Consider the following 26,603-nt stretch of genomic DNA (forward strand, 5'->3'; position numbering starts at 1 on the left):
ATTTATCCATAATATGAATCAAACTAAAAAAATAAAAATAAAAGACACAAAAATAATAAAATTAAATATTCAACAATTGATACACTAATTAAAAATTAAAAGTAAGAGATGGAACGACAATACCAAATTTTGAAAGTATTCGAACGTTGCGACTTTAGAAACTTTCACTCGTACTTCGTAATCGCAAAATTAAAAAATAAATTTGAGCACTTTTGGAGATATATAGAATATTTGAGAGAGAATGAGATTTGAGAGAATAAAAATTGTGTGAAAAATGATTTGAAAGTGCAGGGTATTTATAGAAATTTTTTTGGATTTTAAAAAATATTTTAAATCAAAATAAATTTTTTTTTTTTTAGGAAATTAGGCCAACTAGCCGTTTGAGGCTCCAAATGGCTATATAGCCATTGGGCCCAACGGCTAGTTGGCCCAAAATCAAATTTTTCCAATTTTTTTTTTAAATTAAATCAGGCCGGTTAATCGCCAGGCCAAGACCGATTTGTGTCCAGGCCGGGTTAACCTTGACCAAAAAAATTTTGGCCCAGTCCGGAACCGGCAGCCCTACAGTCCGGGGCTGATTGGGCCCAGTCAAACCAAGTTGGGCCTTCTTGTGGATCGGCCTGGCCCAACCCATTTGACAGACTTTATTTTATTTTATTTTTAAAAAGAAGACAATCCCTCGTTGTTGTGTACTTAGACTAATTTTAATGACTATCTTAGATTAAGTTTTCAAGAATATCTAACACATTTTCCTCAAAATAAACAAAAATCTTACCTAGAATTTTATTGATCTGGCAGACTAATAGATTTTCACATTTACAAGATACACAAGTTTCCTAATAAATTTTTAAAATTAAGTGGCACCCTTTACAAATTAGAGAAAAGAAACTTAAAAGAGTTAAAGTTGTGAACATTTTTCAACTAGTTCAAAGGTGCAACAGAATATAAAGACAAATAAATACTTTGTAATCAGTAGTATTATTAATTTATAGATAAATACTCTTGTAGCCATAGTCAAAGGATTATATATGATTTTTTCCCCCTCATAATGGATTCTTCCTTTGTTTTATGTCACCTCTCTCAGATTAGATAAATTAGTTCTAGAATTATAATCCCATAATTAATTAGTATAATTCGGGTAACTTTATTGGTGAACCAAACAAGCCCTTAGACTAGAAGTATCCATGATAAGGAAATAAGAAAAATGAAAATAAAGTAGGTAATTGGAGTCAATTTTCTTGAGGCCCAAGAGTTGACTTTCTTGACGTGATGCCCAAGATCATTGTTCAATAGTATAAGTAATTCAACAAAGAATGACTCATCTCCGTGCACATCCAGAAATTTGATCTCTGCTTTTATGATGGCATCAACCACTAGCAGCAGTGAGGCTTTCCAAAACCGTGAAATTGAAAGAGCTTTAAATTTGTTAGGCAAGGAGAATCAAGCTCGAGCTAAGATTTATGACAAGTTACAAGAAAGAAAGGTGAATATGCTTTTCAATTTATATTATCTAAAAATTACACAAATATATTGTTTTCAATATTACAAAGAAATCTCTACTCCTTAAACATATTACAAAAGTCACAATATATACACAGAATACTATGTATATGTTGACTATATTATATATATTAATAGGGAGAGAGAGTTAAATAATTAAAAAAGTGAAAGAGAGTGTAATTATTTTCAAAAGGGTTGATATTTATTTTATTTATACTATTATCTCTTCTACTTTTTCCGTTTCATTTTACTTGTCTCAAATTAACTTGACATATTGATTAAAAAATAATTAATAACATGACTAATTTATCATAGTAAACCTATTAAATGATGTTTATATTTCAATTTGAAGAAAAAATAATTAATGTAAAGGATAAAACATGAAAAAAAAATTTGTCTCTTCTTGATTTGTGAAAAATAACAAATAAAATGAGAAATCAAATTAGAAAATTTGTAACAAGTAAAATGGAACGGATGGAGTATTTTTCTTCAATTTTCACGGTACTAACTTAGCTTGTTAGTCTTACTTATCAAATAGCTGAAAACTTAACCTTACTCATAAAAAATATAGGTGATTTGTAATCTTCAGAGTGCTTCTTCTCTTTGTTATTTCCCAAATAGTTAATGTTGGCAGGTACCCAAAAGATTTCGGGCACTTATCGCGCAACTCTTGGACAGTTTTAATTTACATAACCAAAATGAACTTCTGGACTCTGTATTATATTGATTTTGTAAGTTGGACATTTCTATTTACATGTTTGTTATTTGGACCCTTGAACTCAAAAAATAACATTTTGCATCTTTTGATCGTTGACCTTGCCTATGTGGCAATAAAATGGTGACTAAAACAAAGAGAGTGTAGCCACTCACCTAGAGGTACAAGTGAGAGTCAATTTTTTATCAATTTTATATTAAAATAATTAAAAATAATAATAAAAATATTAAAATAAAAAAAAATCTTTTTTTCCTCCATCTTTTTTTTCCCCAGCCCCCACCCCACCCCAACACTCTTCCAACCCCCACCACCACCTTCACTTGCTGAAAGAGATCATAAAGAAGAGCAAGAAAACTCAAAGCATTAGGTCTCCCATTAGGGCAAGCATTGATAGCAGCTCGACCTTATTAAGAAGAATAAAATGGTTTTCCAAAAATGGGTGATCAAAAGATCGAATTACTATGCCTATTTTGGTGGTCGTTACTTTTGGTGGTCTTTTTTATTTTAATTTTTCCTCAATTCAATTCCTTTCATTTTTTTTGAATAAAAATTTAAATTTGAAATTTTTTTTTTTTTGGATTAAAATTTAAATTTGAATTGAAAGTGAGTGATAGTGAATATTGAAAAAAAATAGTAAATTTCGCTTGAAAAAAATTAAACTTTTTGAGAATTTTTTAAAGATATTCAAATTTAAAAATCGAAAATTCATTATGTTTGTATATTTGAATTTTTAGTTAAAAATTTAAATTAGTTGGAAAAGTATTTTAATTATTTGAAATGAATTTAATGTTTAATTTGTGAGAAAAAATAAAAACATGATTTATTCACATTTTTCTACAATTATAAATTTTTCTTATTTAATTTAATGTAATAATTTTTGTAATTTTTTATTTTTTTATTTTTTTATTTTTTTTATTTTTATTTTTTTAAATGACGTGGTAGATGAGGCTGGTGTGACAGATGAGGCTGACGTGGGAGAGTGGGCTACACTCAACAAAAAAGATTTAAAATGTTGTTTTTTAATGGGTTTAGGGATTTAGATGATAAATATGTAAGTAAAAGTATCCAATTTATAAAACCGACATAGTACAGGGTTCAGAAGTTCATTTTGCTTTTACATAAACCATTGGTTCGTGATGATTTCTTGGTAATTTTTTTATGCAAAATTGCTTAGGAAACTTATTAGAATCTATAACTGAATTATCTTCTTATATCTCAACATGACAAATTCTTGTTTATTCTCCTACTTATACACATTGATGATTCACTTCAATCAGTACGGTTGAGTTACTATTATTTTTATTAAATATTACTCATTTTTGTGACCATAAGTTTATTCTATTTATCTGTAGCTGTTATATATATTATTTTATTTTACCAGCTTTTTTTCATTTGATCTCCCTCTTCCCTATTATGTGCAGCTTGACAGAGAAAACTTAGCTGAGAAAATAAGAAGTCAACTACCCTATCCATATTCATATGAGTCAAGGAGAAGGAAATTTGAATATACGGAACAAACTTTCTTGGATTTATATGGTACAAGTGAAGCAAAACCGAATGAACCTCTATCGGTAAGCTTTCAAGATGTACTCTTCCTTTGCTTCTGAAGCAATTTTCCAATATTTGTTCTACTTTCTGTCACGGCCTTAACTTTGGCTAAGCACATTGTATGACACCCGATAACTTACGATGATCTTACACAACTTTCTCAGGGTCTTACTGTTAAATAAGCCTAAGAGACTAGGATTGCTAATAAAATGCTAGATACTCCTTTCGTTTCATTTTATCCGTCCCAAATTTTTTAATTTGGTGTTCCATTTTGCTTGTTATTTTTTACTTATCAAGACAAAATAATTTTTTTTTCATATTTTATTCTTTACATTAATTACTTTTTCTTTAAATTAAAATGTAAATATCATTAAATAGGAATAATGTGATAAACTAGTTATGTTATTTATTATTTTTCTTAATAGCTATGTAATTTTAATTTGAGACGAGTAAAATAGGAAGGAGTACAACACTCGAGATTGCAAAGAAAATTTTATCTCAAAAGAGCTTGAATTGTTTGCTTGATGAGTCACAAGGGAATTTAGTCTAACAGAGAGTTGAATTTTTTTTTTTTAAAAGAACCGGAGTTATAATTATGTATTAGTAGAAACTCTTTTACTATTGACGTTAATAACACATTTTAAAAGCCCAAAGGTTTTCCTAGTTACACAAGGCCTCCTCCTTCTCCCCCTTCTTCCACCTCTCCCATTCTGCCTCTCCCACCTGCCTCAACTCTTCCTCCTTAATTCCTTCCTCCTTGAAATTATCTAGAGAAATGTCAAACGTATCTCTAGATGTTTCAAATATTCTGAATGATATTTCAAACATCTTGGAGATATTTCAAACATCTCTGTGATGACTTTAATTTACCTTGGAATTTTAATATCTACCTCATTTTCTTAATATTATAATCCAACATCAAATAAGTTATTTATCATTAATGACCTTTGACTTGGCCCAATGTCCACTTCTCTTTATTTAAGATTTAACAAGTCTTTCTACCCCGATAGTCTTGAGTTACAAATGAACGATCACATTTATGTACTAGTCTCCTAGAGGGTTTTGTGCTTAAATAATATTTTGTGTACAAGTTCTTCGTGTTAACAATATAAGGGCTTTTTCTCTAAGAGTTTAGAAGGGTTTTTTTCCTAACAAATTTATAGAGATCTAGTCTTTCGTGAGAATCTCCATATGCACACTAAGGTGCGTTTGAACGTGGAAATTTTTCCCTTTTTTTCGAAAAAAAAATTTGGAGTTAAAAATTGTGGTGTTTGACCATTAAAATTCGAAAAATAATTTCGAAAAATTTTTCTGAAAAGGGAAATAGGTTTTTATTGTTTTCACAATTTTCGAACTCCAATTTCAACTTTTATTATTATTACATATAACACCAATCTTTTAAATTTTTACATAAAACTCTCCTTATAACATTATTTTTTCAATATTACGTATATAGCAGTTTTAAAGAATAAAATAATTATAATTTCAAACTTAATGTTTTCCTAATTAATATATATCTCTTTTTTTTCTCTCATCATTATTTTTATTCCTTATTTAATTTTCTCCCTTATTTAAGACATTATTTTACTACTAATTTATATTTATACCCATAAATATATAAAGTATTATATTTATAATAGAAATATACCAAGTATGTTATATATAAAGTTTATACCATGTATATATCATATACACACATATATAAATATACAAAGTATTAAAAAACATATTAAGCATATTTATAATATAAATATACAAAGTATGTTATATGTGAAGTTTATACCATATAAACACATATATAAAAATACAAAGTATAAAGAAACATACAAAGCATATTTATATATTTATGGTATATGATATAATATATCATAAATATGCAAAGCATGTTTTACATGGAAATAATTTATTCACACACAGTAAAATCTTTCATATATAAGAAAATTAAAAAAATAAATTAGCGGCACCCTAAAATTTAATAACAACTCATCATTTCCTATTTTTTAGGAACGAAAAATAAAGGAAATAAATTAGATAAATTTCTATAAAAATAAATTGTTTGAAAGATAATATTGGTTACCTAAAAAACAGGAAACCAGTGATCTGTTAATATAACATCCATATTTAAAATTTTCAAATATGAGAAACGGCTATTAATATAAATACTATGTATGTCATAATTGAAATTCATTAAATATGGCCATGTATATGTAATTATTTTTATAATAGTGGCTAATTGTGTTCTTTTTTCATTAGTAGGGAACTTTTTGTTGGGTGATTTTGATAGTTTGTAAACGTTAGGGCATAAAATCATATTTTAATAAGTTTTTTTAAAAGTCAAAAAAAAATTTCAAAAAAGACATGGTCAAACACAATTCCAACTCCAATTTCAACTCTAATTCAACTCCAACTCCGAAAATTTTTAATTTTCTTGACCAAACGAGTACTATGTTTCATGCATGACAAAAATAATTATGTCAAAATGGCATGATAATCGATATGGCGGTCACATTTAACTTCTTATGTGAAGGACTTGGTGAGAGGTGTTCGAAAGACCAAAATATCTATATAACCAAATCTACTCAATTAAATTAAGAATGACAACTGCTAAGCAATTGAGGTAGATCCTATTGATTGATGAAATGCGTGCAGATTTTAGAGATCAAGATTTAAGTTCTAAGAAAGACAAGAATAAAGTAATTTCTTTGATCTACTTAAATTTAGAAACAAACTTATCAATTATTCATATTGTCGGGAGATAGCAAAGATGCATAAATACTTAATTTTGTTAATATCTCAAATAAGTAATTTGCTTGAAAATTCCAGTATAGATAAGCATATAATATGTTGCATATTAGTTAGAAATATTAATTTTTAATCTTATAATAGTGGAAACTTTTGTGTCATTATATCTGAAAGCTATACCTAAACCTGTTAACGGGGTCGGGCCGGGTCAATCCAGAACCGGCCTGTCCATTTAAATGGTTTGTGGGTCGGTTCGGTCCGGTTTCGGGTCAGGTTAAATGGGCCGGTCCGATTCCGGGCCGAATAGTAAAATTTCAAGAAACAACCCGGGATCGGCCCACTACATCTAACCCGATCCAACCCGCCTAAACCCGATCAAAATTGGTCCATCCGGTCATAACCGGTCAAAACCATACAAAAATTAAAAGTTTTTTCTCCATTATACACTATATATACCCACCTATATACATTTTAAATACGTTAAACATTATATATGCACTATATATATAGTATATACTACATTAGAATTTAAAAAAATATACACAATTATACATGTAATCGTGTATACGACTATCGTTAGTTAAATATAGATACTACTTTAAATAAAACATATACTACAAGATATATACTACAATATATATACTAATTTATAAAACATATACACATGTATACGTTAAATATATACTACTTTAGAGTCTATAGAAAATATATACACATATATACGTACCATTCAATATATGTATTACTTTAAATAAAACATATACAACAATATATACACACTATATATATATAATTATATACTAATTTATTAAACATATATACATGTATACGTTAAATATATACTACTTTAGAGTCTATAGAAAATATATACACATATATACGTACCATTCAATATATGTACTACTTTAAATAAAACTTATACTACAATATAACACACGCTATATATATAATTATATACTAATTTATTAAACATATACACTTGTATACGTTAAATATATACTACTTTAGAGTCTATAGAAAATATATACATACAACATATAAATACTATATATATATTAATTTATAAAACATATACACATGTATAGTTTAAATATATACTACTTTAGAGTCTATAAAAAATATGTACACATATATATGTATCATTCAATATATATACTACTTTAAAAAATATACATACAACATATAAACACTATATATATACTAATTTATAAAGCATATACACATGTATACGTTAAATAATACTACATTAGAGTTTATAGAAAATATATACACATATATACGTATCATTTAATATATGTACTACTTTAAAAAATATACATACAACATATAAACAATATATATATACTAATTTATAAAACATATGCACATGTATACGCTAAATATATATTACTTTAAAGTCTATAGAAAATATATACACATATATACGTACCATTCAATATATGTACTACTTTAAAAAAATATACATACAACATATAAACACTATATATATACTTATTTATAAAACATATACACATGTATAAGTTAAATATATACTACTTTAGAATCTATAGAAAATATATACACATATATACGTACCATTCAATATTTGTACTGCTTTAAAAAATATGCATACAATATATAAACACTATATCTATATACTAATCTATAAAACATATACACATGTATTCGTTAAATAGATACTACTTTAGAGTCTATAGAAAATATATATACACATATATACGTACCATTCAATATATGTACTACTTTAAAAAATATGCTACTTAATATAATAAATTAATAATACTTGATAGTAAATTAGTAATATATTAAAATTAAGTATTTAATTTAAACTAGAAATTTAATTTAAATCATTAAATGAAAAAAATTACAAAGTAAGGTGTGAATGAATGTTATATTTTATTGATCGCAAAATGATTCAAATTTTATAATGTACATGAATGAAAAATCTATAAAGTTCTCATCATTTTTTCCAATTCATCCATGTTAACATTAACGGAAACTTGCATAGGATAGTCAAAATCAATGTGGCAAAATCATGCATTGGACTTGATTGTGTTGAGTTCTCCCTTGAAGTCATAATTTCTTCAAGATTCTGTTCGTCTTTCGGCTCCACCTCCATTCCTTGATTTCTTCGTTCCTCTCTAATCCAATCTCTAAGGCAAACTAGAACATTCATAGCATTACTTTCCAATGAGTGTCGGTTGTCTCCAAGTTGTTGTTGTCTATGACTAAAATCGTTCTCCGATGCAACGATTTACATTGAAACATTCAATATATCTCTAGCTAATCTTGAAAGCACAAGATATTGTGTTTCGTTATTCTTCTACTAATCCAACACGTTGATTCGTCGTCTACGATCCTCTATCAGCGTTCGAAGATAATACTTAAGCTCTTCCCGACAAGCTGTTGTGTAAGTTCTCTCCTTAAAACTATTCCAAACATTTAAATCATTAATGTAATTAGGAAAACCACTATGTGTCGGCCTTTTAGAAGATAATGGCTCCTCGGGGATGAGGAGCGACAGTTGGAGTGATATTTTTTGGTACAGCTAAATCAAGTAAATCAACATAATAATTATATAATTTATCTATGTAAATATTCGCATCACTCATAGCCGTCCACAAATCTGGTTGTTCTTGCTCTTCATCATCTGAATCATTGTTAGTATTTATCTCTAAGTTAGAATAAATAAGAGTACTAAAGTGGCACATAGTATTATATTTCATGCACAGATTTAGTATAGCTCCAACCAAGTAATTAGGGGAATCGAAAATAAATATTTTTTAAATTTTGCAAACATAGCACCAACAGCTTCTTTGTAACCTTCTTTATTTTTATATTCTTTGAGTAAAGCAGAAATATCGGCTATATATGCTAAAATATTACAAACGGTAGGATAATAAGCACCGAAAAATTCAACCGTAGCTATATAAATTTTTTAAAAAAACTTAACAAGATCATCAATTATAGCCCAATCAGAATCATGTAGCATACATTCAATCGGATCAGCAAATGAACCACAATGTTGGTTAAAAGTTAGTGCAATAGGAACTCTATAAGCATGACAAGTTTTTAAATAATCATACGTAGCATTCCATCTAGTATCACATTCTTCAGACATCAATATCGGTCTAAGTCCATTTTCTTGAAATTTAACTTTAAATTATCTAATTCTTTTTTTTAATTATTATTTCCTTGAATAAAGCCAACAATAAGCCGGACTTTTTCAATATAAAACTCAAAAAATTTAAGATCATCTCTTACAATTAAATTATATATATGACAAACACACTTAACATGAAATATTTCAGGTAACGACGGAGAAAGCTTAGCTTTTAACTTTGTAATATCAGTCTTGTTATTAGAAGCCTTATCAAAAGCAATACATAAGACTTTTTTTTCAATACCATAAAATTCTGTAACTTTACCAATCGAATCAGCAATAAATTCTCCAGTATGTCTATGATCTTCATCATACAAAAAAGCAAGAATACGTTTTTGTATAACATAATTACTATTTATCTAGTGACAAGTAATGATTAAATAATTATTTTTATTAACAGCACGATCAAGATCAGAAGTTAGAGTCATTCTACATTGAATATCTTTTAACAATGTAGATAAATAAAAAACATATTGTGAATGAATTCTAAAAATATTGGCCTGATAAATACTTCTAGGAATACCATTAAACATAGGATTATAAATTGCTTGAATATAATGAATAAACGCATCCGAAGAAGGAAAACTGAAAAGCAAACAACCCACAGCAACCATTTTTGCTATTTATTTCCGGTCCCTCAATTTATTATAATTCTTAATTACCTGACCGGTTGCTGAGTCCATTCTAGTTTGTGTTGACCCACCAACACCTCACCACCTTTTGCAATAACTAACTCTCTTTCGTGATTATCATTTATATGACTCATTAACGTACTCGTACCCCCTTACTTGCCTCCACTTTTATGTTTATATACTTATTGACAAATATTGTATTGCACCTCAATATCTCCTATACGTGTAAGAAAATTATCATGCAATACTAGTTGTTCTATGAGCTCTTGGGGCACGGGAATGACGATTAACCGATTCAGATCTAACATTAGCATTCCCTACTGCGGGTGTCTCACCAATATTTTCATCATCTTTATCTAAATCAACTGCATCTACTTCATTTTCTTCTTTTATACCGTAATTTCTCGAGCTTCTACATAATTCATATCTTGTGCACCTACATCTACTTCTTCCTCAAAAGGTTAACTAAGCGGTACCGGAGGCACATAGATATATCTACTACTTGAACTACTCCTACCACCAGTAATTCACTTTTTACTATCACTACCACTTCATGAATAATTTTTTTACACTTTTACTGGCGAGGTTTCTTAATTTATCCATAATATAAATCAAACTAAAAAAATTCAAAATACACAAATATAATGAAATTAAATATTCAATAAATTAAAAGTAAAAGATGGAACGACAATACCAAATTTTAAAAGTATCCGAAAGTTGCGACTTTAGAAACTTCCACTCGTACTTTGTAATCGCAAAATTAAAAAAATTAAATTGAGCACTTTAGGAAATATATAGAATATTTTAGATTTGAGAGAGAATGAAAATTGTGTGAAAAATGATTTGAAAGCGTAGGGTATTTATAGATTTTTTTTTTTGGTTTAAAAAAATATTTTAAATGATTTTTTTTAAAAAAAAATAAAAAGGTCAAAGTAGTCGTTTGGACCCAAAAACAGTCATCTAGCCGTTGGGGCTAACGATCAAAAATCAAATTTTTTTTTTTAAAAAGTTGTCCGGGCCGGGTCGGGTCGGTTAAAAGGTGGGCCTGGATCGATTTTGGTCTGGGCCGGATTTGTTGGGAAAAAATGAAAAAATAATAATAACAACAATATTATTTAACTGTTGACAAATATTATATTAATAATATTAGTAATACAATGACATAACAGTGTATAATATTATTACTACCTCAATGATAATACTATATTCAATATGAAAACTATAACAGTAATCTAACTACTTTTTAACAAGTTAATAAATTAATTATACTTGAGTCGTGCTAGGCACTGTCCTAAGAAACTATTTCAGCAGTGCGAAATATTTCCCCAGGATTAAACAAGCATTTTCCTGATTAATTAGAGGATATTCTAAGTTAAATAAATCTTCCCTAATTAAACAGAGGGTACAGGAATCAACAAAATTACTAATACAAATACCAACAAGTTAAATTAAAAAATTGGTTAGACAAACCCAAGCTAAAATTTATGCAGAGCATGAAGAGGAAAACGTTGGTGGAGGGAGAAGTTAAAGAAAGAAAGAGGGTTGCTTGTTTCTATGTTTTTCATTGGTTGACAGTATATTTTCTTGTTGTTCTATTTGCAAAAGAAAGAAATGCTCTTATAGCATTGATGAGACGGCAAAGTTGTGGAGGTGACATCTTTCTTTTTTCCTTTTTTTATTTTCTTTATTTTCTTTCTTTCTCTCCAAGTAAAACTAAAAATTCTATTGAAATAAATATTTCACTTACAATCCCCACATTATTTCAAAAGAATTTATAGAAAAATATTTAACTTGTTGGATTTGCATGGACACAATGCAGTAGGTTTGGTGTCTTCTGGACTATGAACCAAACTTAGTCTAATAAAATTTAACTTACAGAATCACTGGTGAAGTATAATATTTCTATGAACCGAATAATTCTTGTTGTAAGCCAGAGACTTTACCAATCACATTTTGATCGAAATTTTGTTGTTCAACGCGATTTTGCGCCAATAGGCCATGCGCGCGCCTGATATTCATGAGAGCTCTAGAGATTAAGACCAAAAGTCTCATAGGAACGGTATCATTCCACTTCTCATATAGGTGAATTCATCAAGTGTACACTGCTTTAAATACACCATCCATAAGGACTATGAATTCATTAAGAGTCAATAACCCATCTCTCCATTTTATTAGCAGTTCAAGCACTCTCAATAAGTGCGTAGAGTTAATATCAACTTGTTATTACCCATATAAACCTACTTCATGGGATCTCCAATCACATAGGTTGGGTTACCATCTCTATTGACAATCATATTGGCCTTAATCCCATCTCTTTTGAAGTTTGAAGAATTAATTTTCTTCCCACGGGTTTAGTCAGTGAATCAGCCGAATTCAATTCTGACTTCACTTAATCAATGAAAATTATTACATCCCTCAGTAGCTGCTTAACAACATCATACCTCAATTTCATATGTCTACTCTTACAACTGAAAGATTTATTCTTCGCAATAGCAATTGTGGCTTGACAATCACAGTGTATATATATAAGAGGCATTAGATCATTCTTTTTTAAAAAAGGGATATTAGACAACAGATCATCCTTTTTCAAAGGGATATTAGACAACAGATTATCCTTGTTCAAAGGGTTATGAGGCGACAGATCATCCTTTTTCAAAGAGCTATGAGGCAACAGATCATCATTTTTTAAAAGGGCTATGAGGCAACAGATCATCCTTTTTAAAAGGGATATTTGCTAAGAAATTTCTTAGTCATTCAGTCTCAGTACCAGCTAATTCCAAAGCCACAAACTCTAATTTCATAGTTGATCTAGCAATGATCATCTGCTTAGCTGATCTCCATGATATTGCACCTCCACTAAGCGTGAATACATAACCATTAGTGGATTTTGTCTCGTCTAAATGAGAGATCCAATTTGCATTACAATAACCTTCTAAAATATAAGAAAATCCATTAGACAAGATACCATAACTCATGGTTCCTTTCAAATATTTCATCAATCGCATTAATGCAGACCAATGCTCATTATTGAAATTATGAGTATATCTACTCAGTCTACACACAATATAGGCTATATTAGACCTAGTAAAATTCATTAGATGCATCAAACTCCCAATGATCTGTGCATACTTAGACTGAGAAACTGGGTCATCATTATTCTTTTTTAATTTAGAATTAGCATCATAAGGAGTAGCTATAGAAGTTATCTCCCAACATCAAACTTCTTAAGAAGTCTTTCAACATAATGTCCTTGTGACAACATTATACCATCTTCACTCCTTATGACTTTAATTTCCAATATCATATTCACTTCACCCAGATCTTTCATATCAAAGTTAGTAGACAAAAATAATTTGGTACGTTCCACAATATTTAAACATGTACCAGATATAAGCATGTCATCAACATATAAGCAGATTATCACATAATCACTGTCTACCACCTTTGTATAAACACATTTATCCACCTCAATAGAAAAAAAGTCGTCTTTTATTAAGACTTGATCAAACTTCTCATGCCACTATTTTGGAGCTTGTTTAAGGCCATAAAGAGATTTAATTAATTTACAAACTTTATTTTCTTGTCCAGAAATTACACATCCTTCAGCTTGAACCATATAAATTTCTTCTTCTAAATTTCCATTTAAGAAAGTTGTTTTCACATCCATTTGATGGATAAAAAATTTATGAATTGATGCCAAAGCAATTAATACTCGAATAAAAACAATTCTTCTTACTGGTGCAAATGTATCAAAGTAATCAATATTTTTCTTTTGAGAAAATTCTTTAGCTACTAACCGAGCTTTATATTTACCTAAAGATCCATTTGAATTAAGTTTCCTTTTGAAAATCCATTTACAACCAATCGGTTTTGCACTAGGAGATAAGTCAGTTAAAATTCATGTATTATTTTTCATAATTGAATCAAGTTCAATTTTTACTGGCTCTTTTCAAAATTTAGTATATGAAGAAGATATAGCTTCAAAATAATTTGATGGTTCATTATCAACAACAAAAGTTTGAAAATCATTTCCATAAGGAAAATATTCTTTTCTAGGCATTGTACTCCTTCCCAGTTCCTCAATATTAGAGGTAGATTCATTTTCTTTTTCAACAGGTGCATGAGAGATTTTATCACATAGTGAAAAAATATGCTCAAAGAATTCAACATTCTTTGTCTCGATTATAGTATTACTATCAAGTACATCATATTTCAAGACAAGAAATCTGTATGCAGCACTATGTTCAGCATATTCCATAGGCATGCAATCAACAGTTTTAGAACCTATCTTCCTCTTTTTAGGTTCAGGAAGAAGAACTTTCGCAAGGCAACCCCACACTTTTAAATATTTTAAATTAGGCTTATAAACTTTCCACAGTTCATAAGGAGTTTTGCCAGTTCTTTTATGAGAAATTCTATTTTGTAAATGACATGCTGATAAAATAGTTTCACCCCACAAATTATCAGGTGCACAAGAGCTAATTAGCATAGAATTCATCATTTCTTTTAGTGTCCTTTTTTTTCCTTTCAGCTACACCATTAGACTCGAAAAAATAAGGCGGAGTTACTTCATGAATAATACCTTTTTTTCACTAAAAGTATTTAAAGATACATATTCTCCATCTCTATCAGATCTAATGCTCTTAATTTTTCTAGTAAGTTGATTTTCAACTTTAGATTTATAAGACACAAAAGCATCAAATGCATCATCTTTATTTCTAAGCAAATACAACTTAGTAAATCTAGAGAAATCATCAATAAAGGTCACATAATATATTTTACCATCTCTAGTCATAGTTTGTTTTAAATCACCCAAATCAGTGTGGATCAAAGATAACAGTTTAGTTTCTCTATTAACTGAAAAACATAACTTTTTAGTAATTTTAGCTTCAACACATATTTCACATTTATTAAAATTACTTGAGTCTAAACCAGATATTAAATCAAGTGATTGCATATTCTTTATATATTTAATATTAACATGTTCTAATCTAGCATGCCATAAAGAAATAGACTCAATCATATAAGCAGAAGCTAATGCATTACCATTGATAATATCAAGTACATAAAGTCCATGATTACAACGTCCATTTCCAATAAGAATATCGTTTGTGGTTAATATGATCTCGTTATTTTCAAATAAAATCTTTATTCCAGCTTTTTTTTAATAATGCCACAGAAATCAAATTAATTCTGATATTAGGAGCATGCAACACGTTACTCAATGCCAAAGTTTTACCAGATGTGAGTTTGAGAAGAATTTTGCCTTTTCCAAGAACTTGAATAGTTCTCGAGGTCCCAAGATAAATAATTTCTTCTTTTTTCTCAATTTGGGTGTATGATAAAAAATCATTTTTATTTATACAAATGTGCCTAGTAGCACCAGAGTCCACCACCCAATTTCTCACATTGGTCTCAATATTTATTTCTGAAATGACCGCAATAATTATATCATCCATTTCAGTCAAATTTATTTTTGATTTGGCGGGATTGTCATTTCTTTCATATATTCTTTTGCATTGAGATGCATTTTCTATAAAGATTCTATATTAACATTAAGCGTGCAACCAAATTTATTTTCATACCTGTATTCTGCAGTACCTGCAGTACAATAATCTTCTGACAAACTGACTGGAATGGAAGCAACCAGAGCAACACCAGCATCAGTATTATCAATGGTCTTAGGATCAAAATTATATGTCATAGTTTCTTAGATTGTTGGGAAACAACGGAAAAATAATAATAACAACAATATTATTTAACTGTTGACAAAATATTAGACTCCCTCCGTTTCATTTTATGTGTCGCCATTTGACCGGATACGGAGTTTAAGAAATAAGGGAAGACTTGGTAAAGTTTACCAAATTATCCTTTATCAAAAAATGTGTCAATATCTTTTTTTTTAATTAAGTGGGACCAATAAGGGTAAAAGGGTAATTGTGCCTTTAAAAAGTTGTCAAATAAGGAAAGGCGACACTTATTTTGAGACGGATTAAAAAGGAAATGATGACACATGATTTGGGACGGAGGGAGTATTAATAATATTAGTAATACTATATACAACAGTGTATAATATTATTACTACCTCAATGATAATACTATATTTAATATGAAAAGTATAACAGTAATCTAACTATTTTTTATCAAGTTAATAGATTAATTATATTTGAATCGTGCTAGGCATTATCCTGAGAAACTATTTCAACAGTATGAAATGTTTTCTCAGGATTAAACAAGCATTTTCCTGATTAATTAGAGGATATTCTGAGTTAAATAAAGCTTCCCTAATTAAACAGAGGGTACATAAATCAATAAAATTATTAATACAAATACCAACAAGTTAAATTAAAAAATTGGTTAAACAAACCCAAGCCAAAATTTACGCAGAGCATGAAGAGGAAAACGTTGGTGGAGGAAGAAGTTAAAGAAAGAAAGAGAGCAATTTGTTTTTATGTTTTTCATTGGTTGACAGTATATTTTCTTGTTGTTTTATTTGCAAAAGAAAGAAATGCTCTTATAGCATTGATGAGACGGCAAAGTTGTGGAGGTGACATCTTTCCTTTTTTCTTTTTTTATTTTCTTTATTTTCTTTCTTTCTCTCCAACTAAGACTAAAATTTTTTTTGAAATAAATATTTCACTTACAAGGTTAACCAGATCCAATTTAAAATTGACCCAGCTCGAAACTCGATATCCTACAGTCCGGGGGCTGATCGGGCCGAGTCAAACTGAACCCGACCCGATTGACACCTTTAGCTATACCCAAACTCTCTTCTCCTTCTCCAATCTATACATGAGCATGAGAATGAACCATATCTCTCTCTCGCTTCTCTTAACACGAGAAGAAAAAAAGAAGCAGAGAGGAGGACGCTCCTTTAGTATATATAATTTAAGTTTTAATCTGGACAATTTTGTCGTAAGAACTCTAACTTACAGTTTAATTGAAAATTGCTAACTTTCTATCATATAATTAAGCAAGGATGACGAGAACATACTTGAACGAATAATGTTGACCAACTTAAAGCTTCAATGCTTTCCAAACTAAATAAAATATTCCCCAGAGTCGAATTGTTAGCAAGATCGTCCAAAATTCTTCCTCCGATATAATATAAGTCATGTAGCTGCTCAAGCAAACAATACATGGTCAACATATCTGTTTAAGCTAATTTAGTCATAATTTTATTATATTATTTTTAATTAATTATTATAAAAATTAATAATATTTAATTAAAAAATAAAATAAATATTCATGACATGCTAGCTTCAGTTACTTCAATCGTGATTTTTTACTATATTATCCCTAATTAATTATTTTAAGTTATTTGGGTATTAGAAATTAATAATATTTAATAAAAAAGTAAAATAGACATAAAAATTAACTCTTGATATTTTAAATTAACTTGACTTCGTATATGAGATTCACTTAAATCTGATTCAATCGTATTTTACTATATCACCCCTAATTAATTATTATATGTCATTTAAGCATTAGAAAATTAATAATTTTCATAAAAAAGATAAAATAGACACAAAATAATAAGTTAACTCTTGATATTTTAAATTAACTTGCGACTTATATAGAGTCTACTTAAATTTTTTCTTAGAAGTACTTTTTATAGTAATTTTACAATATAACTTCTAATCAGTTATTATAAGTCGTTTGAGTATTAGATAATAAATAATATTTAATACTCCCTCCTTTAAAAAAGAATGACCTAATTTGACTTGACACGAAGTTTACGAAAATAAAGAAGATTTTTAAATCTTGTGGTCCTAAATTAAAGTTATGTTAAATGTATCAAAATGTCCTTTAATCTTATGGTCTTAAACATGTCATGTGGAAAGTTGAAAAATATTGTCAAAAAAGAAAAGAATTATTCTTTTTGAACAGACTAAAAAAAATAGGTCATTCATTTTTAAACGGATGGAATAACAAGAATAAAATAAATACAAAATGATAAATTAAAAATGAATGGATAGAGTAATAGTAATATGTGTGTCAGGAAGGGAATATGGAAGGAGTACGCTTATTAAGATCTAAATGATTAGATTCAAACAAATGGGAGCAGTACACTTATTAAGATTTAAAGGATTAGATTCAAACAAATGATGAAATACATAATTAAGAGCTAATATCTGAATGATCAAAATTTTAATTTTTATTATATACAAATAAATAAAGTATAAAATACATAAACAAGAAGATTAAATTTTAAACCTTTTTAGTACTTTTTTATTATTTTTTGGTTTCAATTTATGTGATACTATTTGATTAAATATGAAGTAGAAAAAATGAAATATTATTTTATTAAATTTGTGATATAAATAAACCTTAATTAAATTTTGTGTTTATTAAAAAATAAAATAAAAATTATAAAAATAAATTATTTTTAAAAATAGAAAAATAACATTCTTTTTAAAATAAATTAAAAAATAAAATATATCATACAAAATAAAATTTTTAAAAAATAAAAATATTGAATCCGTGCTCAGCGCAGATAATATGCCACTTTAAGAAGAGAGCAACGGTGATTTATCTTCCCTTAATAAAATTATATTTTAAGTTTTTTGTTGTGGTTTAATTGTTTGAGGGCGAAACGAAAAATAAAAAGGGCGATGGAGTATTGGTTTAAATTTGTTTATAAAAAGACAATAAAGCCCTCATATTAATATTTTGTTCGTATGCTGATAAGAGTATTTGAAGAAAATAATAAGTAGGAAAACATTGGGGTATTCTTTTAGAAGTTGGGGAATTTTTATACCTCCATTAAATTTTGTTTGAATTAGGAAAATGTTTTCATGCAAGTCAAGCTATTAAAATCGCAAAAATGAATTGTTGCGTTGTAATTGATCATTAAAATACTTTGTTAATTGCAGATTAAGACTTTATATTGCAAGACAAGACACAAGAATAATTGTTTAGCTGATGAAAAGAAGATGTTTCGGGAGATAACAACAGCATTAAAGATAAAAGAGATTGAAAGTACCAAAGATGCCAAAGTAGTTTACAATAAGGTATCAACAACTTCACACATGATCTCTTGATTTGCACTGCAAATATTCCTTTTGTTTAGATCTGCTACATATTCATCAAATATGAGTTGAATAAAAAAATCCTAACACTTATTTAGTCTTTTCTTAATTACATGAAACCTAATTTGAATGAGTGGTTTATTAGTTGTTCTATGATATTGATGTAATTTTGTTGATATAGATAAAAAAAAAATAACTGAAGTTTTAATAAAGTTAGCTAATAATATACAAATTTATGTTTTGTGCACGATACAAAATATTCAATACTATTAGGCAAAACTTGATTTGCTATCGCAGGTTACTCAATTTTTTTTTTTTCAATTTTTATGTAAAAATTAAATAACCTGCAATCGTAGGTCAAATTAATCTGATAATATAGAATATTTTGTACTACACAAAGCTTAAACTCATAATATACATAATTAATGAGAGATGTGTTACTATTAGTTTAGTTAATGTACATAAATATTTAAGCTTTCGTTATTTTTCAGGTTCTCTACAATCAAACACGTTTTACGGGAAGGACGTCCAATGCCAACGTGGAAAGGCTGAAACAAAAAATGCAAGTTATTACAAAGGACATTAGATCTATCGAGAACCATTTAGAAAGAATAAACAAAAAGAAAGACCAAATTTATGCACAACTTCTTATACTCCGTAAACCAAATATTTTATGATGGATTAATTGCGTGGAAATACAATTGATCGAAGTACATTGTCAAAGTGAGCTCATATTTATTTTTTTCCCCGTTTAGAACTAAAAAGAAAGTTCACTCATTAACCTACTAAATTTTCTCTTCCCTCTCTCTTCTCTACACCCCCAATATTCTGGGCAATATTGCTACGTTTTACAAGTCAAATGAAGAAATGAACACTTTTAGAGAGTTAGTATATATTTGTTAGAAGAACTCGAAGTGACATAAAAACATAGCTGCTCGGATTTGAGGTATTCGAATTTGTTGAAGAATATTTTTCGAAGTTGAAAAATATGGTTATTTATCGACTTAAGGCGAAAAATGTGAACATGAAGCAAAAAACTTGATAAATGCCTATTGTTGAATCTTAAAACTTCAAATTTTGCAATTAAATTTTCCGCAAATAACCTCTGTTTCGAGTAAATTGTTGCAAAATATCCGGTACGTATTGAGGAGCCTAAATATGAAATTAGGGTATTGATCTTGAGGTATTTTGGATGGATCTGGAGCTTGAATTTCAAGAAAGAAACGAAGCCAATTTTTGGTTTAACAGTGTGTAATAATGGATTGTTTGAGTGTTTAAACAACTCTTACAATTTTGTATAATATTTGTATATTGAGTGTATATTATACTATATATTAGGGTCTTCAACATTATTGTACAAGCAAAAAATATGTAAATTTTATATAATGTTCAATATTCTGTGTATAATATTGCATACAGAATTTTTAACACACTCCTGTAAGAAAATAATACTAAAAACTTAATAAGTTAGCTACCTAGGTGTACTGTAATGTTGTGGGCATGCATACTTTTTTCGCAATTATCTCTTATGTGATTGCTTTTATGCATTTTTGCTATGGATATACCTTGTATGTTTCAAAAATTGAATGCCTAACATCCTTATGGAATGAAAATTCAGTAAAACTATTACCTTTAGGGGTGGACATTAGGTTCTTCAATTTAGTTTTATCAAACTTCAGATTGGTTCTTCAATTTTCGTCTTCGAAAAAGTGTGCACCAAGTTAATTCAGTTCGATTTTTTCAACTTCAATTTGGTTTGTTTTGGAACTTCTAAACGAGTTTTTCGATGCAAATGAGTATTATTAAACGATGGCCAAATTAATCACTAAATGACTTCAAACATTTAATTGGTGCGGCAAACATAAATAAAACTATGTACAGTAGGCCAATATACATAGCAGAGAACGTACATAACGCATTGGTCTCGCTGTTAATTCTCACTTGTTCTTGTTAGATCTGTCACTCTTAATTCTCACTTGTTCTTCTTAGATCTGCAAAGTGATAATGTTAAGTTTTGATTTATGATCCTAAGCTTGATTTGATTGCAGGAATTTAGGAAAAAACATATTCATCAAAATTCCTTTCCAAATACTCAAAAAAAGAAAGAAGCATCTCACAAGATTTACAAAAGGAAAAGAAGATTGCTGAAAGATTACTGCAGTCATTAAGGCACATAAATCATTGGATTTATGCATCAGAAAAAGAATATTCAAAAGAATTCCTTGTCAAATACTCAAAAAGGAAGAAAGAGATTCTCCAAAATATCAATAGGTATTCCACGAAGGAGGAATATTTGTTGCTCCACTTGACACCTGTAATGATAAACGACTCGGCTCACCGTGACCTTCTTTTCAAAAAAACTCTTGTCACTCCATTTCCGTAGGAGCAGAGAACCCGACGTTGTCTCGACTGTGCTACCGGAAAATCTGGGGAAGTTGGAATAGGAGAGCACTCATCTTGGGTTGGACTTACTACTTAGATGCTTTCAGCAGTTATCTGCTCCACAGTTGTCTACCAGCATTTACCGTAGGCATGATTATTGGTACACCAGATGTGTCTTTTTCGGTCCTCTCATACTAGGGAAAAGGTCCTCTCTTAAATGGATTGAAGAAAAACATCTCAAAAGATATTGTCAAGCATCAAGAGGCATTCCAGGAAAGGAGAAAGATTTGTTATATTAAATGAATTGCTTAAATCATGGGATTGACACGTCTCTCTCCTAAGTATGTATTATACTTAGTTAGATTTTCCTTTTAGTCTTTACTTTTTCTTTGAAATTGAATATTCCTTATACATTTTCATAAGAAGAAAAATCCTTTGGGTTGCCTTCTAGCTTCCAACAACTAGTAGTAGTCCAATCACTATTATATAAGTATTAGAAGTCAAAAGAAGAGACATACTCCTGTGTCAACCTTCTCTAGTTTTTTGCTCTACTTTATTCAATCATTATATTCTCTTAAGATGTACTGTGTACTTAATAAGAGAGGAGTGAAACACATAGTTGGTGAGACATTGTATTAAAGTGAGAAAGAAAGAGAGAAAGAAAGTGTGAGTCATAGCCAAAAAGTTTGACTCAATCTTGTACTTTGATTTTACTCATAAAGAACTAGTAGAATCCCTTGCAACCCAATAAGACAGGAGTTAGACCTATTAGATGTCCCAACCATTATAAAACATCTGGTGTTGTTTACCTTCAACACTTTATTTTCAGAAGTTTTTATTACTACAATCAATAGTCGAGTTGTCTGATCGAAAAAGAAGTAATTCACTCTTCCTCTTACTACTTTCAAGTGAGAAAAGATCATAGCACAGACTGTTACTGGAGCTTTATTTTCTGAAGGAACATTTCAAACTAGACCTCCTTACTTTAATGGGAAACACTTTCTCATTGAAAAATTAGGATAAAGATTTTCATTAAGTCTTATGATGTCAAAGTTTGGAGAGTAATCAAACTTGGCAATCTTCCACTTGGCTGTAGAAACAAAGACAAAGATGGAAAAAAACCAGAAAATGATGTGAAATCCACTGATAGCATTCCATTCTTGGAAGATTACACTGATGAAAAAATGGAGATCATTCAGATCAATTTTAAGGCAAAGCATATTATGTACAATGCAATCAGTGGTAAAGAATATGATAAGATCTTCTATTGTGAAACTGTCAAAGAAATGTGGGATAAATTGAAAGTAACATATGAAGGAATTGAGAAGGTCAAATAAACTTTTGTAAGTTTATTAATCTATGACTATGAATTTTTCAAGATGGAGGAATGTGAATCCATTAAAGAAACATTTGTCAGATTCGGAAAAATTATTAAAGAACTTAAGGTTGCAGGAAAAACCTATTCTGTAGCAGATCAGACCACCAGAATTCTCCAAAGTTTGCCTTCTCAGTGTCTTTCTAAGGTTGTGGCTCTTGAAAGTATGAATTTAAATAAAATGACCTATGACGAAGTCAAAAGAGATCTCATTGCCTTTGAAAAGGCTCACCTGAATAAGAACGATCAACAATAACATAAAAGAAGGAAACTATGGCATTTAAAGCTATATATGAAGAAGAATATGATGAACTGGATGCAGATAAACTTCCTCTCATAACAAGAAAAATTATGGAGAATTACAAAAAAGTCAGAAATCAAAGAAGGGTAAAACCTAATTACTCAGAGGGAAAAATGCATGATGATCAGAACAAGAATGAAGGTAAGTGTTATGATTATGGTAGATATGGTCATATTGCTTATGACTTTCTAGTAGCTAGAAGATGACCCCCCAAAGAAAATCAAAAGGCCTTCAGTTGTTGGGGAGATGAAGAACAATCAAACTATGAAAATTATAATATTGGAGACTGTTGTTTCATGGCAATTGAAGAATCTAGCCACGTAAGAACTAAATCCTGTAATGAGTATTCCAAACTGCTAAATTTGCTAGACCTTACCATAGTTGATCTAAATAAAGCTCATAATGAAAAAGGTGCTTTATTAAGAGAAATAAGAGACTGAAAACTTAAACAGACTGGAAACTTAAACTTGAAATTTGTGAAATATAAAAAGATTATTTTCAAGAAGAAGTCGATTTGAAAATCAAAATTAATAGTTTTAAAAATATTTCAATCACAGTATTGTCAGATCAAATCAGCTGGCTAGCACAACTAAGTCAACTGACCAATCTGCTAATGGTATGCTTAGTAATAGATATTATAGCTGTGAAGGATCTCAACAGTCAACTAACTCTAGTAAGTCAACCAAAGGGAACATTTACAGACATAATACCTAGCATAACAGGTATTATAATTGTGATAAATCCCAAAGGTCAACTAACTCAAGTCAATCAACTTAGGAATCAGTCGCAATCAGAATACCTATTGCACAATCACTGATCAATACTATACTTCTTGCTATCACTGTGGAAAGACTAGTCATAAATATTACAATTGCAGATTTCATTCTAGAAACCCTGGTAAAAGAATTTGGAGACCCAAAACTGAGTCATCAATTTAAGGACTAACCATAAGGGATCCAAGAATACTTGGGTACCCAGAAATAAGTGATACATTTATTTTGCAGGAACTCCACTCAAAATATAAAAAAAAATGGTATCTTGACAGTGAATGTTCAATTACATGACTGGAAATAAAAATTTATTTGAGATAGTAACTGATTTTGATAGAAGTGACATCAGATTTGGAGATAACTCCAAAGGCAAAGTAATTGGTATTGATACTATCTCCTTTAATAATTCATGTGATATTACTAATGTATATCTTGTCAAAAACTTGAAGTACAACCTGCTAAGTGTCTGTCAGTTGTGTGATGCTGGATTGGCAGCACGGTTTGGAAATGAAGGATGCATTATTGAAAAACATGAAAGACAGAATTTTGTTGGAGACAGACATAGAAATGTGTATGTTCTAGACTCCATCAAAAAGATAGAAGGACATATATGTCTTGCCTCCATCTCTGATGATCTTTGAATTTGGCATAGAAAACCTAGGTATGCAAGCATAAGACACATTGAAAATTAGACAAGCATAAACTTGTAACTAGACTTCCAAACCTTGATTTAAAAAAGACTCACATTTGTGATGCCTGTTAGCTTGGTAAGAAAACTAGAAACTCTTTCTACTATTAAAGATATTATATTCACAACTAAACCTTTGCAACTACTTCATATGGATTTGTTTGATCCCATTAGAACTGCTAGCATTGATGGTAAAGGTATGCTTTTGTGATTATTGATGATTATTCTTGATTTACTTGGATCATATTTTTAGCTAACAAAAATGATACCTAAAGAATTTTAAATTTTTCTATTAAAAGGTTCAAAGAGAAAAAAGTTACTACATTTCTGCCATTAGAAGTAATCATGGGGGAGAGTTTGAGAACAAAGATTTTGATGTATTTTTTGATATTCATGGATACACTCATGACTTCTCTTCTCTAAGATCCCTTCAACAAAATGATTTGGTTGAACGAAAAAATAAAACTCTTCAACACATGCCTTGAACCATGATCTGTGAGCACTCTCTACCACATAGATTTTGGGAAGAAGCTGTCAGTACTGCCTATCATGTTCTAAACAGGTGCCTCATCAGACCAATTCTGAAGAAAACTCCTTACGAGCTTTGGAACAACAAAATACCTAACATTGGGTACTTTCACGCATTTGGATCTAAATTCTTTGTTCATAACAATGGAAAGGACAACATTAATAAGTTTGATCCATGAAGCGATGGAGATATTTTTATGGGGTATTTTAATTCTAGTAGATCTTGTAGAATTTTAAATAAACATTTGTATTGAAAAATCTATTCATGTTATTTTTTATGATACTAATATTTTGTTAAGAATGTTAGTTCTGTAGATGATGAGATTGAACAGGTCAAAGTTAATAAACCTTGAGGGATGTCTAGCACGCATATCATATTTTGATTCCCAAGTAACTTCCGCCACCTTATGGTTTCTCTACAATACTTTAATTGAAGCTCCCCTTGCTTCTCAAATTCCAAACTTGCCTGTCCAAAATTTCTATTGAAACTTCCTCATGGGACAAGGAATATTTCACACTAATAGCCTATATAGTTACAACAAGAGAATGACAACACACTTCTTAAGCATAGACACGTGGAGGACGGAATGGACTGATGCCAAAATCGCAGGGAAATCCATCTTATATGCAACACTCCTAACCCTTCTCAAAATCTGATATGGACCTATCTAGCGAGGACTGAGATCCCCCTTTTCCAAAACCTCATAACTCCTTTCATAGGAGATACTTTCAAGAACACCCAATCATTAACCTTAAACTCTAACTCTCTCTTTGTCTCACACCAACATAAGACTCTTGGAGACTTTGAGTGGTCTTAAGTCTTTCTCTAATAACCTTAACTTTCTCAATTGCTTGATGCACAAGATCAGGCTAGAATAATTTGGTTTTTCCTACCTCATATCATCTAATTCATGAGCAACATCTCCTAATATAAAGAACCTTAAATGGAGTTATCTGGATGCCGGAGTGATAGCTATTATTGTATGCAAACTTTATAAGAGGCAAATGGTTCACTCAACTACCCGTGAAGTAAATAGCACAAGCTTTTAGCATATCCTCTAAAGTATGAATAGTGCACTCTTCCTGCCCATCCATCTAAGGATGGAAACCATTGCTAAGATTCATCTATATACCCAGACGTTTCTAGAAAAACTGCCAAAACTGAGTAGAAAATTGAGTACCTCTGCCAGATATATTAGAAACGAGAGCCTCATGCAGTTTAACAAT

General features: G+C 29.5%; 1 protein-coding gene across 3 annotated transcripts; it reads left to right on the forward strand.

Moving 5' to 3' along the window:
* Positions 1-1,272: 1,272 nt before the first annotated feature.
* Positions 1,273-20,115, forward strand: LOC124896538. 3 transcript variants are annotated; one of them, XM_047408078.1, is made up of 5 exons: positions 1,311-1,483; positions 2,135-2,231; positions 3,637-3,786; positions 19,177-19,314; positions 19,824-20,115. In XM_047408078.1, exons 1-5 carry the CDS (start codon positions 1,461-1,463, stop codon positions 20,007-20,009), a joined length of 594 nt encoding a protein of 197 aa, XP_047264034.1. In that variant the 5' UTR covers positions 1,311-1,460; the 3' UTR covers positions 20,010-20,115. The 3 variants fall into 3 exon arrangements, with proteins under 3 accessions (XP_047264026.1, XP_047264034.1, XP_047264038.1); XM_047408082.1 differs by having other exon boundaries at positions 1,344-1,483; positions 2,122-2,231; XM_047408070.1 differs by lacking the exon at positions 2,135-2,231 and having other exon boundaries at positions 1,273-1,483.
* Positions 20,116-26,603: the final 6,488 nt, after the last annotated feature.

Source organism: Capsicum annuum, chromosome 1 (assembly GCF_002878395.1).
Source record: "Capsicum annuum cultivar UCD-10X-F1 chromosome 1, UCD10Xv1.1, whole genome shotgun sequence".
Lineage (NCBI taxonomy): Eukaryota > Viridiplantae > Streptophyta > Magnoliopsida > Solanales > Solanaceae > Capsicum > Capsicum annuum.